Source organism: Taudactylus pleione, unplaced genomic scaffold (assembly GCF_031769625.1).
Source record: "Taudactylus pleione unplaced genomic scaffold, aTauple2 ptg000755l, whole genome shotgun sequence".
In the NCBI taxonomy this organism is placed as follows: Eukaryota; Metazoa; Chordata; class Amphibia; order Anura; family Myobatrachidae; genus Taudactylus; species Taudactylus pleione.
The window spans coordinates 2,241,918-2,258,789 of NW_028285157.1; the positions used below are offsets into that span (position 1 = coordinate 2,241,918).

At 40.8% G+C, this 16,872-nt stretch overlaps 1 protein-coding gene and 1 pseudogene across 2 annotated transcripts in view; one reads left to right on the forward strand and one right to left on the reverse strand.

The window, feature by feature from the left end:
* Positions 1–16,516, forward strand: part of AHCYL1 (adenosylhomocysteinase like 1) — a 139,852-nt gene extending 123,336 nt beyond the window's left edge. For both annotated transcript variants that reach the window (XM_088457307.1, XM_088457308.1), the window contains exons 15-17: positions 10,010–10,088; positions 12,116–12,236; positions 13,619–16,516. In XM_088457307.1, the coding sequence (XP_088313433.1) occupies positions 10,010–10,088; positions 12,116–12,236; positions 13,619–13,625 (207 nt within the window). In that variant the 3' untranslated portion in view covers positions 13,626–16,516. The remainder of the gene's footprint in view (positions 1–10,009; positions 10,089–12,115; positions 12,237–13,618) is intronic.
* On the reverse strand, positions 4,959–5,077 carry LOC148477058 (5S ribosomal RNA; annotated as a pseudogene).
* Positions 16,517–16,872: the final 356 nt, after the last annotated feature.

Genomic DNA, 16,872 nt, shown 5'->3' on the forward strand with positions numbered 1-16,872 from the left:
TCTACCCTTTAGAGTTTTCCTGGCATGTGGGTCCTTTAGTTCCAACACAGCCACTGTCCTTGCAGTCATTTGAACATGTCCCGTACCTGCTCATGCCAGTTTACCCTTCTTCTTACATTTTTCCTGGCATGTAGGTCCATAGTTCCAGCACAGCTTTATTCCTCCCTCCCGGAGAGATACGTTGTCTCCCTCCACTGGGGTTGTTCGGATCACCCTGCCTTCATTACCATAGATGATGTCACGGATAGGTGTGTGCATTGTTGTCTTCGACACCCAGTTTGGCATCGCTGGTTCAAGTTCCAGTCTTCTGAAAAGACGTATCCCTCTTAAGTAACTCCTCTATTAGGAATATTTTTCCTCCATCTTAGAGGGGCAGTCATTCTCTGACAGGAATCGTATATTTCTCCTTTTCTGCCAGATGGAAGAAGGGTAATCTCTCTTCAGAGCACGAGATAAGCTCGCAGTGCTACTTCACAATGGCTGATGCTTGTTTTGGGGGCCTTTCCTGATTAATTTCTTAGGCTGGACTAGAGGATAGAGATGCACTTACGCTAGATTCTGTTTGGGTTCTGCTACAGTCTGGACTGCCATACAGGAGGCCTTGTTATATTTTACTGTTTGGTGATGTTTTTCATGACACTGATGCCACCCCTTGGTTCCTACTTGAGAGCCATTAATCCCACAGCCTTCTAGATGCGGACTTCTGTCTTATCTAAGGCACCTTCATGAAAGCCCTCCTAGTGTTCTAGCCTCACTGAGTAGGGTGCTTCCCTATATTGGGGATGGCCAGTGTCTCTTGCCTGTAGGCTAGCTCTTCTTATGAAGAGATCGTTAGGATTCTTGCACTCTAGGTGTGGCTGTTGCTTCCATGATTTTCAAGTGCAAGGTTATCCCAGTTGTTTTTCCTGCTATGTTTTGTGCCACAATGCTGGTCCCAACTGCACACTTTCATCACCTTTTGAAAGTTGTCTGTTGTCTGGCTGATACAGGGGGTTTTGGTTGTTTTCTCCCAGACGAGGTGGACACCGGTTTCGCCTGGGCTCGCTGAAGGGTTCATGTTGCCGTCTTATCTATCTGCTATCTGAGCCTCTGCAAGGTGTTGTAGTCTCTGATCTCTCTTGGTACAGCCTCCGCTTCTGCCTTGTGGGATCTCAATTCATTAGGGACTTCCTACTATCTAACCCTTCAACTGGTTGGAACCCCCCTTCTTCTATGGAAAGCAAAAATTATCCTGGCCGACTGTTCTATAGTTTGTTCTGGCCTTCGTGTATACTCTTGCTAGAGTATTGTGGGACCGGAATAACTCTAAATATATATAGATGTGTGTTTGTGTGTGTGTGTGTATATATGTATGTATGTATATGTGTGTATGTGTGTGTGTGTATATATATATATATATATATATATATATACACACACAGTCAGGTGCATAAATATTGGGACATTGACAGAATGTTCATATTTTGGCCTCTATTCACCACCACAATGGCTTTGAATTGAAACAAACAAGATGTGCTTTAACTACAGACTTTCAGATTTAATTTGAGGGTAATTACATCCAAATCAGGTGAACGGTGTAGGAATTACAACGGTTTCTATATGTGCCTCCCACTTTTTTAAGGGGCCAAAAGTAATGGGACAAACTAAACAATCCTAAATCTAACTTTCACTTTTTAATACTTTGTTGCAAATCCTTTGCAGGCAATTACAGCCTGAAGTCTGGAACGCATAGACATCACCAGACGCTGGGTTTCATCCCTGGTGATGCTCTGCCAGGCCTCTACTGGATATGTTTTCAGTTCCTGCTTGTTCTTGGGGCATTTTCCCTTCTGTTTTGTCTTCATCAAGTGAAATGCATGCTCAATCGGATTCAAGTCAGGGGATTGACTTGGCCATTTCATAACATTCCACTTTTTAGCCTTGAAAAACTCTTTGGTTGCTTTTACAGTATGCTTCGGATCATTGTCTATCTGCAATATGAAGCGCCGTCCAATGAGTTCTGAAGCATTTGACTGAATATGGAAGTTCCATTGGCAGCCATATATGCCCACGCCATGACACTACCACCACTATGCTTCACTGATGAGGTGGTATGTTTTGGATCATGAGCAGTTCCTTTCCTTCTCCATACTTCTCCGATTTGTATTTTGTAACTCTGTTTCTTCAATTGTGCACACGTGTGGGTTCTTGCCCGCACCTTACAGCTTGTATTATGCATACATGTGTATGACGTTTATCTTATTATGATTAGTGCTGCACGTCAGTGCTTCACTGTTTATTCACATATATCCACTATATTAAGTGTTTACTCTCCCTCCTATCCACCGGAGGCGCCAGACTGATTTTGCCTGTGTGGTACCTGAGCGTCTGATGCCTGCGTGATGCGTCATCACGTTGGTGACGTCATCGCGCTCGCGTCACGATGCTTGGGAGGCGCACGAGGATGATGTCAGAGACTGGCCCCCGGCAGAATGGAGCACCTTGGACATACTACTATAAAGGTATGTGTATTTGTCATTGTTATTGTGTTATTGATAAAAGTCATGTGCGACTGAAACGTTGAACAAGGCAGACATAGTTGTCAAGTTTGATTCTTTCATTTCACCAAACTTTTGAGTGCCGCCTTTCTCTTTCTGCATATGTAAGTGGGTGTTCCATTGAACCTCCAGGAAGGCACCAAGGCGAGTAATTTATTTTGCATTTACGTGGAGTGCCGGCCATTTGACTATATATATATATATATATATGTGTATATATATATATATATATATATGTGTATATATATATATATATATAATGTGTCTGTGTAGATTTCTCATTATCAATTTTACTGCCCGCAGTGTTGGGATTCTATTGTCAGAGCCTGTTTTCTTCAGCTTGTTCTCGTGTTGGTTTCCCTTCTCCTGCCGACTCTGGTTGGTGCTCTCTGTTACCTGAGTTCAGGGTTGCTCTGTTTCCAGTAACATTACAGTGTTCTGAGGAAGCTCTTCTGCGGTTGGCGTTTTCTTCTGTTTACTTCGGCTTTGGCTTGGAGTTTGTGGAATTATCTGCATTTGTCCTGTGCAGGCGTTCTGATTCTCTCCTGTGCTCTACAGTGCTTGCTCTTCAGCTCTTCTTAAAATATTGTCTTACCGTCCGTGTGTGGCGGTCCCTGTTTGGTTGGTCGCTAAGTCGGCAAGTTCTCAGCGCTCTCCACCCGGGAGGTTAGCTTTGGAACGTTTCCATTGTCTATGCTCCAGTGTCCCCTAGTGGATGAAGGAGAAAATAGGATTTTGGTACTTACCGATAAATCCTTTTCTCCGATTCCACAGAGGCACTGGACGCCCACCCAGTGCTGCTTTCCCACCTTCTTGTTTTTGATTCATTGTTTCCTAGCTTGACTGCGGTTCCTCTGCATTATATTGTTGTGTGACGGCATGTATTCCCTGCAGTGGGTCACTCTGTTCTACTTTAGTCTGTCTTTTTCCGTTCTGTTGAGTTCTCCTTCTCCTCGTCTTCCTGTTGTCCTCCGTCTCCTCTCGAGCTCAGTTTCTTAACTGGGGCTGATGGGACATAGTGGGGAGGAGCCAGTCACACTTCTCAATTATTTAAAGTGCCAGGTTTTACTTTACCACCATCTATACCCCATTGTCTATGCTCCAGTGTCCCCTGTGGATTCGGAGACAAGGATTTATCGGTAAGTACCAAAATCCTATTTTTCCAGGCTACCAAAGGTAAAAGAGCCCTTAACTCCTGGTGTCCAACCCCTAAGACTCCTAGATTTTGTTCCTTCCGCCCTCGGGGTAGTAGGAGCTTTCAGTCCTTTCGAGATATGTGGGGATACCCCAGTACGTCATGCCATCTGCATGATCGGGGGGTCCCGCATCACCCCCAGGTGGTCGGGGCTCGCTTCCTCAGGTTCCGGGACTTTTGGCTTCAGTCCAACCCTAGTTCATTGGGTACTTACTGGACTTGGAGGGTCCTGTGCCACACCAGTTTTTCATCACTCCTCTTCCCCAGGATCCGTCCATCATCTGCACCATAGAAGCCGGGCAGTTTTTAGCTTCCATTGACTTCAAGGATGCCTACCTTCATGTTCCAATGTGGAAGGGTCATCATCATCTGCTCCGCTTTGCGGTGGGGGATCTCCACTTCCAATTTCAGGCCCTACCCTTTTGTCTCTTCATGGCTCCAAGGGTATTCACAAAAGTCATGTCCCATATAGTTTCCTTGCTAAGAGGCACAGGAGTTATCATCATTCCATATTTAGACAACCTGCTTCTCAATGCCCCATCAGATGTCCTTCTGCATCAACATGTGGATATTCTACAGACTCACAGCTTGATTGTGAATTTTCCAAAGTCACATCTCCTCCCATCCCAGTGGATGGTGTTCTTGTGTCTCCTGTTCGACACGCTGTCAGCGTGTTTTTCTTCCCACTCAGAAGATTCGGGACCTCCACTTCAGGGTATTGGCTCTTCTGCAACTGCCATTGGTGTCAGTTCTCCAGTGTATGCAGATGCTGGGGAAGATGGTAGCCGCTTTCGAGGCCATCCCGTTTTCCATGTTTCATGACTGGATGCTTCAGCTCCAAACTCTACAAAATTGGTCCAGGTCGGGTTCCCGCCGACACAAACAGCTCTTCTGGCTATTCCTGCAGACATGTATTAAACAACAAAGGAGAGAAAAGTAGGGCTATTACCTGGGGCACTCTTGTGTAATAATTATTATTTAGTTAAAATATAACTTCTATTGACATCAATAAAATTATAAAGTAGCATACAGTTTACTCAAAATAATCAGACGGCGTGAATCCATCATCTGTAAATATCAGACTTCATAAACATGATGAAATCTGGTGGTGAATTGTTAATACATTACACAATTGAAACGGTATAATTTATTGATACTATAAATAAATACTGAGATGTATTAATATTGCTTGACCGTGTGCAAAAACAATCCCGAATTAATATTTTAACCTACAGCACCTGGTATTCCCTGGAGGTCACCCTTCCAGGTACTAACCAGGCCAATTACAGTTTAGCTTCCAAGATCAGACGAGGTTGGGCAAATCAAGTAATGTATGGCTGTAGGTATTTTATACCTACAGCCATACAGCTGTTTGTTATTTAATACATGTATATTGGGCTTTGGGAGCACCACCAACAATAATTGATGATAGAAATTATTCTGTGAATGTCGTATAGTTGGTATATTGTTGAATTTATCTTTAGATCTGTGCAGAACCTCTCTCTTTTCCCTTTATCCCTGCAGACATATAAGAATTGGGAAATGGGGATTTAGGGGAAGGATTCCTGCACAGGTTTTAGATGAAAAAAAATTGTGAAAAAAATAGTCAATAAACCAACAGTACCTTAGAGTATGTCAATAAGAGGGGACCCTCTATATTACAAAATAGGTGTTGGTGGTGCTCCCAGGAATAAAAAAAACAGAAATTGCCTCCCATTGGCCACGTTGGGAATGTAAATGGCCTATATAGCGGGATCCCAGACTTCTGCCAAACGAAGTATGTGTGACCTCCCACACGGCCCAAACACTCCAAGTGCCACCCTATTTGTTTATGTATGCCACAGCCCTGGCATTGTCTGACTGAATTTGGACAGGCTGGCCCTGCAAAGACCCCTGAGCCTGAACCAGGGCATGCCTGATCACCCTCAGATGCTGATGGGGAAAGTGGACTTTGTGGTGGACCAAAGCCCCTGGAAATGTGGGTCTAAGAGGCCTGTTCTCCATCCAGTCAGGCTGGCATCAGTCGTGACAAGCACCCAGTTCCAGATGGAAAAAAGATTCGGAGTATGGAGCTACCACGGAGCGACTGGTGTGTCTGCAGGGATACGAATGGAATATTTTGCACAGGCAAAAAAAAAAAATATATATTCCTTTTTGGGGCACTCTTATTTGAAATCTTCAATGTATGTGATATGATTGTGATGTTTAAACTATACCTTTTTATTGTTAAGTAACTTAAACAATTGTGTTTATAAAGGAAGAAAAAATTCCTATAGGTGAAAATATATAAGTAAATAAATAAATTGATTCTGCTAAACAGTCCAGATTATAGAAGCTAACAAAACATTTAGGCTTCAAATGAAGTGCAATCACTACCAATCATCTGGTTTGGGCAATGTTGCCTTTTGTACTATAATTACTGCTCCGCTTACACTTTGTGTCAAAGGAGTCTATAATTGCGTGTGTATAGTGTTTGAGATAAGGAAACAAGACTGATATTGCACAGATCAAAATTAAATCAACAAATTGTTTTGCACCAATCAAATTGGCACATATCAAAATAGCATATATCAAAATTGCACAGTATTCAATAGAGTGAAACAATAATGCACAGGCTACAGTACACACTGATATTGCACAGATCAAAATTCAATAGAGAAAATGTGTTTTTGCCCAATCAATTTAGCACAGATCAAAATTGCATCGGTCAAAATTGCACAGCTCCCATGTGGCAATAAAACGATAGGAGTGTTCTAAAGTGTTAACAGTCATATCAATAATCAGTTTCTAAATCAAATTTGCATAGGCCACAAATGCGTAGATCATATATGATCATTTATAAGAAAGGACATAAAACAATATCCGGATCGTATTCCTATCTGTATATCACATTTATCCGTTTAGTAGCAGATCAGTAATATGATGGTGTCACCACCGATAGTAAGATATCCTAAGTATCCCCAACTTCTAATTTTGCCCATTGTACAGTGCCTAGTATTGGACGGGCAATGAGAGGCAAACTTTCTGAGCAGTCACACCGTTCATCACAGAGAGTGGAAACTACACTAGGAGATTTTTCAGGAATTAGACTTGTGGGGACAGCCCAACATAGATCTCATAGCTTCCCACTTGAACAAGGATACTTCCTCGGTACATAACTCAGACTTGTGGCCCTCATGTAGCCTTTGTGGATGCCATGAAAGCTCCTTGGTCTTTTCCCCTAGGATATTCGTCACGTCCATACTGCCCAGTTTGTGCGTCGTGAGGCTCTCCCAGTCATTCTCATAGCTCCGGACTGGCCTTGTCGACAGTTGTATTTTCTTCTTCAGAGTGGAGGTTGAAGGGGTTAGAGTTGGTGGAGTTATCTTTTAACTAGTTCAGTGCCAAACTCCTACTGCTAGACTCTAACCCCAGCTGTAAGTGCTACCGCAGTGTCCCACAGATGGACTTCGAAAAAGTGATTTTATGATGAGTACAAAAAAATAAAGAAAATGTATTTATTTTTATGTTAATCCTTTATCAAAACCTCATAGAAAGTAGAACAAGGTACAGTAGTACAAATCTGGATTGCATCCAATAATGCCCCATTATACAGCCAGCATTTAAACAGCCAGGGCCTGATGCAGATTTGCAGGTCGTATCTTGCGGGATTTACCACATACATATAGGAAGTAGATAGTCAAAAGCATTTTAGTCACTTCTCCACTTATGACTAAAGGGGCATAACTGAGCTGTATCGGGGTATTTTCTGTGCACACAATACGGGAATAAATGCATCTGATTTCTGTCCAACTCAGCATCAGGCCCCCAAAGTCCAAACACATTTTAAAATTTACATGTTTAATAAGAACACCACTTAAACATCTATGTCTTTTTTTTTTTTTCTTTTTTTTTTTACAGTAAAACAGATACAGTTCTGTCATTTAGACCCTATATAAAAATCTTGTATATGATGGAAGGACTACCATTCTGTAGCTTGTCTCTAATCATTGTTTATAGACACAGCTTAATGCATCTTTCCAAAGTCATTGACTCTTTCCAAATCAGATGACTCAACAGGGACAGTGGAAAGTAGACCGTGCTTTGTTTTTTCCCAGCTCGGCTCTGACATACTGTATACCCTGCAAATATGGCAGTGTGCACCGCACAGGTGTTTCTCAACAGATGTCAGGGATTTTGGTTTAGCTTTAATGTCTCACCTGCCTAAAACTGAATTTCTAAATGCTCCTTTTTATCAGAAAATGATACACCATGAAAAGAATCTTTAAAAGGGATTTTTAGCCTACAGTATATTTGTTTTTTTCCTTCTCTTGCCTCAAGGGCAGCATTCACTAGTGGGTTAACTCCAGGGTTAACGAGACAGTAGACAGGAAAGAAGAGAGTCACATAGAAGTTAATAAGGTCTACTCTTCAGTCCCTCCATTTTCTGTCATTCCTGTCTAACTGGGGGTAGATCACTTCCCTAGCTAATTGCGCAGTAGGTAAGACACGCCTAACGCTTGTAACTTCATTAAATGCCTATGATAAGGTTACAGAAGAGTTGTGATGAAATGTGCTATTCGTGTCTTACCACACACACTATGGTCAACTGACTGGAATAGTCTCTCGTACCTGCCACGCTCTACCCTCAGTCTGTCTCCTGTCACGGACACAGACAGTTGAGCACGTAATTTATCTGTTCATGCTATGTATGCGAAAAATCACCATTTGCGTGAGAGATCTGTCTGACTTACAATCAGCCCTAGAAGGAGCAAGTAAGGATCCTTCCCTTAAATTTGCTGTAAATTAAAGCTGTCTGACAAAGAATGCAAGCTATTCAGAGAGAGAGATCTGCCAAAAGTATATTTAAGTGAGGTCAGGCAATTAGAACAGTAGTGTATTTTCTTGCGGCGGGCATGATATATCAACATTTATCATGTAGACATTGATGAAATGTTGGAATGTTGACACATCCTTGGTGGCCCAGTTGTGATTTACCTTCTCCGGATGGCTCCAGCAGCATCTTCCAAGTCTCCCCTAATCCCTATACCTCCATCTAGTGCCTAAACCCCCCCCACACACTGCCTAACCCTAACCCCCCCATCTGCAGCCGAACCCTAATGTCGACATTCTGTCATAACAGTCAACCTTTTGACCACATCCTTCTTTCCTTGATCAAAAAGGTGGCCTGAAAAACTGGATTACTGTATGATATAAAAAGACCAACAATAGATAGAAGAATCTGCTTTTAATCTCAGCGATTCATGCAGCAAGAAAAGACAATTCCACAAATAACTTCTCAGGGTTCACATAATTTGAAATAGGAGACTTCCCTATTTCAAACGAGTGGTATCCCTCAGTCTATGAATGCCAAGCTAGGGACGATAGAGCATTTTTTATTCCTTTCTCCACTAGCTGTTTAAAAGTACTGTTTATCCATGAAGGGGGGGTTAATGACATCATTACAGGCCCGACATTAAGAAAGGGACTTTTTCGTAGGTTTTCTCTCCTTGCAGTTCTTAGGACAAGTCCCACTCTTCCTTAGCATGAAAGGGATTAGTGGGAATGGTGCACATTACTGATTAATCCTGAATGCACCCCTCCTCTCGTCTGTCGGAAAACTTAAATTTTGGAGGAAATTTGTCTTTCAACAAAACAATGGAGAGAATTCAGTTCAATGCGATGTTGCATAGCTGCGGGAGGGAGCCCCCGAAGCTATTCAATTCAACGCGGTGTTTGGGCGGGTAAGGATTTCTTCTCGCACCCCCCTCGGGATGCGAGGAGAAATCCAACAAAAGTGCCGGGCGAGCAGCTGTTTTCCTGCTTAGTGCGGCGCTAACAGCCGCGCGCCCGGCACTTTAGTCAGAGAATGCTGATTCTCGCTCCTAAACACCCATGTTAAGTTGTGAGAACCGGCATTCTTCGACATAACAGATTAGCTCCAGGAGCTATCTCTTGGCGCTATTCAATTCGCGTTGAATTGAATTCCCCCTAATGAGCCATAGTGTAAGCAATTTTGCCAGGAATAATAGGCAAGTATTGGTCCATGCTGGTGTTCAAAGTTAACAGAGACTTATCCAAAAAGACTACTGGCTGCAATATCTTCCAGAGGTGATGCAACTAAGTATTCAATACTTATTAGATTATGCTATTTCAGTTTCTTCATTTGTATAACTTTATGGCTTATTGTTATCTTTCACTTTTGGGTGGCTCAATGAAGATTAATGTGTAACTCACAAATAAAAATCAAAGCTCTAAAATATCCTCTGTCATATCATTGTATTTCTCTAACCTACAGGCACTAGCATTAATTGAACTATACAATGCCCCTGAGGGCAGATACAAACAAGATGTGTACCTGCTGCCTAAGAAGATGGGTACGTTATGGAATGTTGGACACAGTTTTGTATATTGCTTCTGAATTGTAAGAATTTTGCAATCTGTCAAGTGATCAAATCTTGTACCTTTCATACTTTTTTATTTTGAGTCCTAAGAACAATAAATATATAACTTGAAATGTGAGTTCAGAAAGTCCACTAAATGATAGTGAATATTGAAGGTCAAATTATGGATGTGCAAAACATGCGGGCGAAGAGAGACCTTATTGTCTGTCTAGCGTACTGATATTTGTACACCCAAATCTAGCTTTTGGGAAATCAAAAAATCCCTCTTTTTGCAGAATTATGGATGTGACTGGAAATATATGTATTGGTAAGAAAATGTTACTTTAAATACTACCCTACTACCACTGGTGTATTTGCACACTTTGATGTGTCCAGCTAAAGATGCACATGTTAAGATGAGTAAACTATAACTTTAGGGACCACCATCTTCATTGATTTTAACTTTTCCAATTTTCTCCTGAATTAATATTTAGTTTAGTCTTGGATATTTCTTTAATTTATAAAAATGTTTAATTTTACAAGCGAGCAATGGTTCTTTATTACCTGTCACTTTTGGGTTAATATTTTTATTACATTGGTTGATATGCACTTATAAATGTGCTTACTCAGGAAGGTGCTGAAGGCATCTCATTGCAATTTTAGAACAACTTGATGATTAATGACACCTGCTGGGTTACTATAGGCTTCAGATTTTTTGCGCGGGAGAAAAATGGTCTATAGTCCACCATCTTTAGCGGGAACACCCCATAAAATATACCTTCTCCAGTCCATCATTATCCTTTAAATGCTTTGTCCCACACATCTAATTTGTTCCATTTGGCTGTATAACATGTGCCTAGCAAGAAACAACTCCTGTTTGCTCAGCTCCTTCCATCATAAGATGAAACATCAGTGCAGGGGTCACTGTCATAGCCCACATATCCATGTTCTTCTAAGGAAAACTGGGCACATTTGTGTACATGCAGATGTGTCCTCGCTAGTTTTTGCTGCAGTCTCAACAAACAGCCCCTCTCAACGCGAGACTCTGCTAGCGCTTGTTGATTTTTTTGCATCTTTGTCTTTCCCAAAAATACATCTAAGTTGTGTGATGCGAATAGGACACACCAGGAGACTGTGCTGATTAATTTTATATGTGACACTTGTAGTTCTGCCTAGCATTGTATCACCAGACTAGCCTTTTTATACATGTGTAACCTATAGCAGTGCAATATGTATAATCCCCAAATATGCTGTGCATTTTATTAATTTCATGATATATGTACTACCATGAATATATGAATATATATATATAATACACTCAATTTTCTAAATCTGTTTGATAGTTTCCATAAGGTGTAGGGGGTGAGATTATGGACTGTCTTGTCTCAAGGTAAATTGTTAATTAAGGTGTATATATAAATTATTAAATTCTCCTTGATCAAAGTAGATGTTGTGTTTCCAACAAATGGAGCTTTTTTGTTTAATTATCTACCTGTTTTAAATATCAGCAGTATAGCATGGAAGTTCTAATGTGTAATACACTATCACACACATAAACAATCTGGTTAACTTTTACACACATTTCACTTATACCTATTAAATTCTGATTAAACAAAGACACATCCAATTCCGCAATGAAGCACCCTGAACTGAATGGGCACCCATATAATCAAGAGAGCAGTGTTATGCAGACCACTATTCTTAAAATGAAAAGGATTTGTCACCTTCCTGAAAAATGATTTACCAACCTTATTAAATGGCTGGGCTCTTGTTTTTCCGTTTATCACGTGTCATTCCGGTCTTCTTTTGTGGAGTAATGGTTTTATTATGGACCCCTGCTGGCACAGTTGGAGAGCAGAGGTCTGTCAGTGTGGCAGGCTGCATGGGAAAATTGACAGAATATATTACTTTATTTACCATTAAAATGAACATTCAGGTCCAAAGCTCCTGGATGTCGCAGAAGCTCCAATTGAAGATAAATATTGGTGGTAATCCGTAATTCTCCATTATCTTATTTACAGATGAATATGTTGCCAGCTTGCACTTGCCTTCCTTTGATGCCCATCTAACTGAGCTAACTGATGACCAAGCCAAATACCTTGGACTCAACAAAAATGGCCCTTTCAAACCCAATTATTACAGGTAATAATTTCTGTTGCCTTTGTAGGATAGTGGTTTAGTTTGAAAAGAGCCACATTTGATCCTAAAATTCATTGTCAGTTGATCAGCTAAAAAAGGAAAACCACAAATCATATTCCAATTTTCTAAAGGTAAAACATGCTTTCTGACTCAATACTGCCTATAGTCTCTTGGGCCCAAGCATACATGTAACAGTATCCATAGTTTTTGTGGATGAAGGTTCCACTTTATTCAGCTTGAGATGAAGTATATCTTCTCCCAACCTCAAAGGCCAATTTGTGCCCTCTGTGGTACTAATCAGCCTGCTACTTTTTATTTTCTGTTATTGAGACAATTTTATAAAGTAGGCACAAAATACATTGTCGGAGAGCATAGAACAACAGTTGTTAGAACACAATAGAAAATGTATGACCAGCACTAAATAATAAGTTATAAGTTTCTGGGACACTGTAAAGGTGCGTACACACTAGACGATATTCGCCCGATTTCGACGCATCGGAGCGACAAATCGTGTAAAATATGTCCAAATCCGAGTGTCCATTCACGTTGCCGATGCGCGTCCCCGCGGGTCGTACATCGCAACTTCAGATCTTGACTACAGCAGGCAAGATCTGCCAATCTCGTACACTATCCGGTGGCATAGCGTTCAGTGTTTATGCCTGAACGATCTGTCTATCGGATCCACATACGATGCTTCCAGGCATGGATCAGGGAGATACATTCTGCAAGTATCAAGACACAGATGCATGCACGGATCTCCGTCCATGTATCTGTGTCTAATGAATAACCTGTGTATAGAAAAAAAAAGGTAACTTAAGGTTACTTTTGCGGTTCTGATCATTGACTTCAATGGTGAGAACCGCTCATTGGCTGAGAGGCGGAAGGCTCACCTCTTTCAGCCAATGAGCTCCCAGCGGCGGGGTTACATAGGTGAGTATGTGAGCGAGTGTGTCCCGCATACTGGTACTTGTGGTTCTTCAAGTACCAGCATGCGGGAGTAGCTTGCTTGGGACCTGTAGATCCATAGCAAGAGACAATATTTTTAAATTTTATCAAATTCACTACAATACATAACCCGGTACCCAGCTTAGGCCTGGATTGCCCTGGAGAGGAGAAACCATTTATTAGGGGGGTCCCCAGCTCCCCACGGCCCTGGCCTGGGCTGACTAGTGGTCATGGTTAATGCTTTGGCCAGGGGACCCAGTGAAAGGACTCCCCTGGCTGTGGCATTCAAAGTTGGTAACAGTAGGTTCAGGTCAATGAGCTAAAACCAGAGACTGGCGAAAATTGCATTGAAATGATGTCTCATGATTTGTATATATGTTTAGATTGCAGTCATAAGGTTGATCACCATAAATTATGTCATTTATACCATTTTCTTCCAGATACTGATGCTTAAAAACTGGAAAAATCACCTATGAAATATCAAGAGAGCTTTAGCACGAAAATCACCAGCCTCCTTTGTTTATACATTCTGTAATGTTATTGTCTATGCTTCCTTATGTGTTTGCATGTTTTCACTTTCACTTTTACAGAGCGAGGATGCCGTTTATTTTACAATGTGGCAGAACTCCAGGATTCTAATTGCTGCAGTTCTATCACAGTGTTAAAAGTTAATTAAAGGGCAAGTATTATTTATAGTTTTTAAAAGAAGGTATTTGCAATGTAGTTTCATTATTTGAATGCAATTGGGAGAATACTAGAACTGTTAATTTGTGTTTGCTATTTATGAGCATGATTTGCCAAATGTCTATATCACTTCATAGACAACAATAGCATCCATAAAACCTGCAGGCTTTTAGAAGGCACGGCCCCTAACTTACTGAAGAAGGTCATTATAAGACCATGAAGGGTCTCTCACTCCTTCCCTGTATTATAAGGATGTTTTCTTTCATAGAGCAATATCACAATTATGTATTTTATGTCTGACGTTCGATCACGTGGTGTTTTGTTTAAAACTATGCATGTATATCCACTGAAATAAAACAAACACACACTCTCATTCTATCTTAAGAACATACTTTCCCTTTAAGTACCTTTTAATACACAAAATGTCTCCTTGGAGCCCTGCTAATTCTGCTGCCTTAATCTACTATGGCACCTCTCTTGCATTCTTGATTATGTAGTTTGTCTTTGAACAGAGATAGACAATCCCAATAAGGAATTGTACATATTTAATCAATTATATGTGGTACAAAAATGTGATGAAACTAAATATCAAGTATATTGAGGCTTTTCTTCTGGCACCTTGGCTGGAACTCCAGGGATAGGATTACCTAACTGTTTATCTTTTTACGTATATACCACATACTGTATGCTGTCATATGTCTCTATTTCACGCACACAGGACACAATGTGAAAAACACAGGGGCACATTTATGAAAGTCTGATAAACTGGCGTACAAAATTTTGCATGCAAGGTGTGACTGTAAAATAACTGAAGATACTAATTTTTTCCACCGTTCTGACTGTTGCTCCTTTTCTTGTTGTGTGTCTCCATAAAGTTAAGGGCTTCTGAAGGGTATGGATATAAAAAAGTTTAAAAGAAAATGTGCAATATATCTAACATCTTGGTGCTCAATAAGGCAGACTAGTACCACCAGTAGTACATACGGGATGTAGTTATTATCACGGATGCCGGCGATGGAATCCCAACACCAGTCAGAATCCCAGCGCTGGCATCCCAACAGTAGGGGGAGGGAGGGGTAGGGGAAGGTGAGTATACTTACCTCCTGTCGGTATTGTGACCTTGTCGGGATGCCGGCATGGGGATTCTGACCGCCAGGATCCCGAGCGCCGACATCCAGTACCCAGCTCGTACATACACAGAAGCCTTTTACATGTGAAAATGCATGTTTATAGCAACTTTGTTAAAAGTCACACAGGAGGAGTAGCACTATTGTAAACAACTAATATGTCTCCTCCAGTTCTCATAAATAACCCCTACACCAGAGGTTCCCAAACCCAGTCTTCAAGGCACCATAACAGTCCAAGTTTTAAGGATATCCATACTTGACCACCGGTGGCTTAATTAGTACCACAGTTAATTTGATTTAACTATTTGTGCTCAACCATGGATATCTCTAAACCCTTAACTGTTGTGGTGCCTTGAGGTCCGTGTTTGGGAATCTCTGCCCTACACTATTTGACAGTCCATTCTATATTAAACTGTGAGGTTAAATGTGTCAAAACAGTAAGCTTTGCTTTTTTCTTGAATCATCTCAGGCTTGTTAAATCATATTGTTTTTTTACTGTAACTATTTTAATTATATATTTTTTTTTAGATTAGTTTCAAATTACCCTTTGATGTTTTCTGCCATACAAATATTTAGTGATTATATGATGTCTCCAGCAAATGTCACACTTCTGACATGTGAAACAGCATAATTGATTTCACTGTACAGCACTAAGAAATCCTATGCTATGCATTTGGTAACTGCCTTCCTGTAACCTCTAATGCAGTGTTTTCCAAATCCAGTCCTCAGGGACCCGAAACAGTGCACGTTTTCCAGATTTCCTAGTTGGGGCACAGGTGTATTCATTACTGACTGACACATTTTAAAAGATCCAAAGGTGGTACTAATTATTCCATTTGTGATACAGAGGAGATCTGTAAAAAAAATGCACTGTTATGCTGCATACACACGGAACAACATCAACAACCATAGATATCGTGGATAGATTTCCCTCCAACTTTCTGTAGTGCAGGTCAAATAATTTTGGTTGAACACACTGATGAATATTTATGATAGATATTTCAGTGAAGCTATCTTTTTACAGGCAAATCTTTACAAAATCGTCCAAGTTGGCCCACATGCATGAAAGGCCATAGATATCGTTATCGTTCATGCGGGAACGCGCATCATTGGTTGTTGTCAGGTTGGTGACTGCAAAAAAGTGAACGATAATGATATGAACGATATCGTTAAAATATCTCGTAAAAGTCGCACGCACCATTAGCGGTCCCTGAGGACTGGAGTTGGAAACAGTGGATTACTGGGTGGGATGCAGTGACAGCTCTGCGGTGCTTCCCTTCAGCATAGAAATCCAGTTTTGCTGTTTATGTAAATTTTTTAGCCAAGGGCTGAAATCGGATACAAGCCTTGCAGTTGTGGGACTCCTACAACAATTAATGATTATTTTATTGGCATGTTAAAATGATCTGCTTGACTGAGATGTATTTTATTTATATATACATATGAATGATTTCTAATTAATACAAAAATACAATGATCCATGCAGGTAAGCAATACAAAAATAAAGCCAAATTAAGATTCCATTTACATTGTGTGTTTTTTTTATTGTTTTGGATGATGACCATATGCAAATAGTGTATTGTATAATTTTATAAGCCCCTTTTGCCTACTTTGTGTTGTGTAGTCTGTAAAGGGCCTTGGTAGACATTGGCGCAGACATTCTAAAGCTGCGTACACACCTATAGATGTATCTGTCCAAACTGTTTGGTGGGAAGGAAAATCTTGGCCGTCTTTCAGTGTTTGGGAGCAAATTTCTGTTGTTATTTGCTCCCATACATTTTCCATCCCTCCAAACAGGTTGGAAAGATATATCTATATGTTTGTACTCAGCCTTGAGGAAATTCAATTACACCTCTTTTACACCGACCTAAATATCCCAGGTC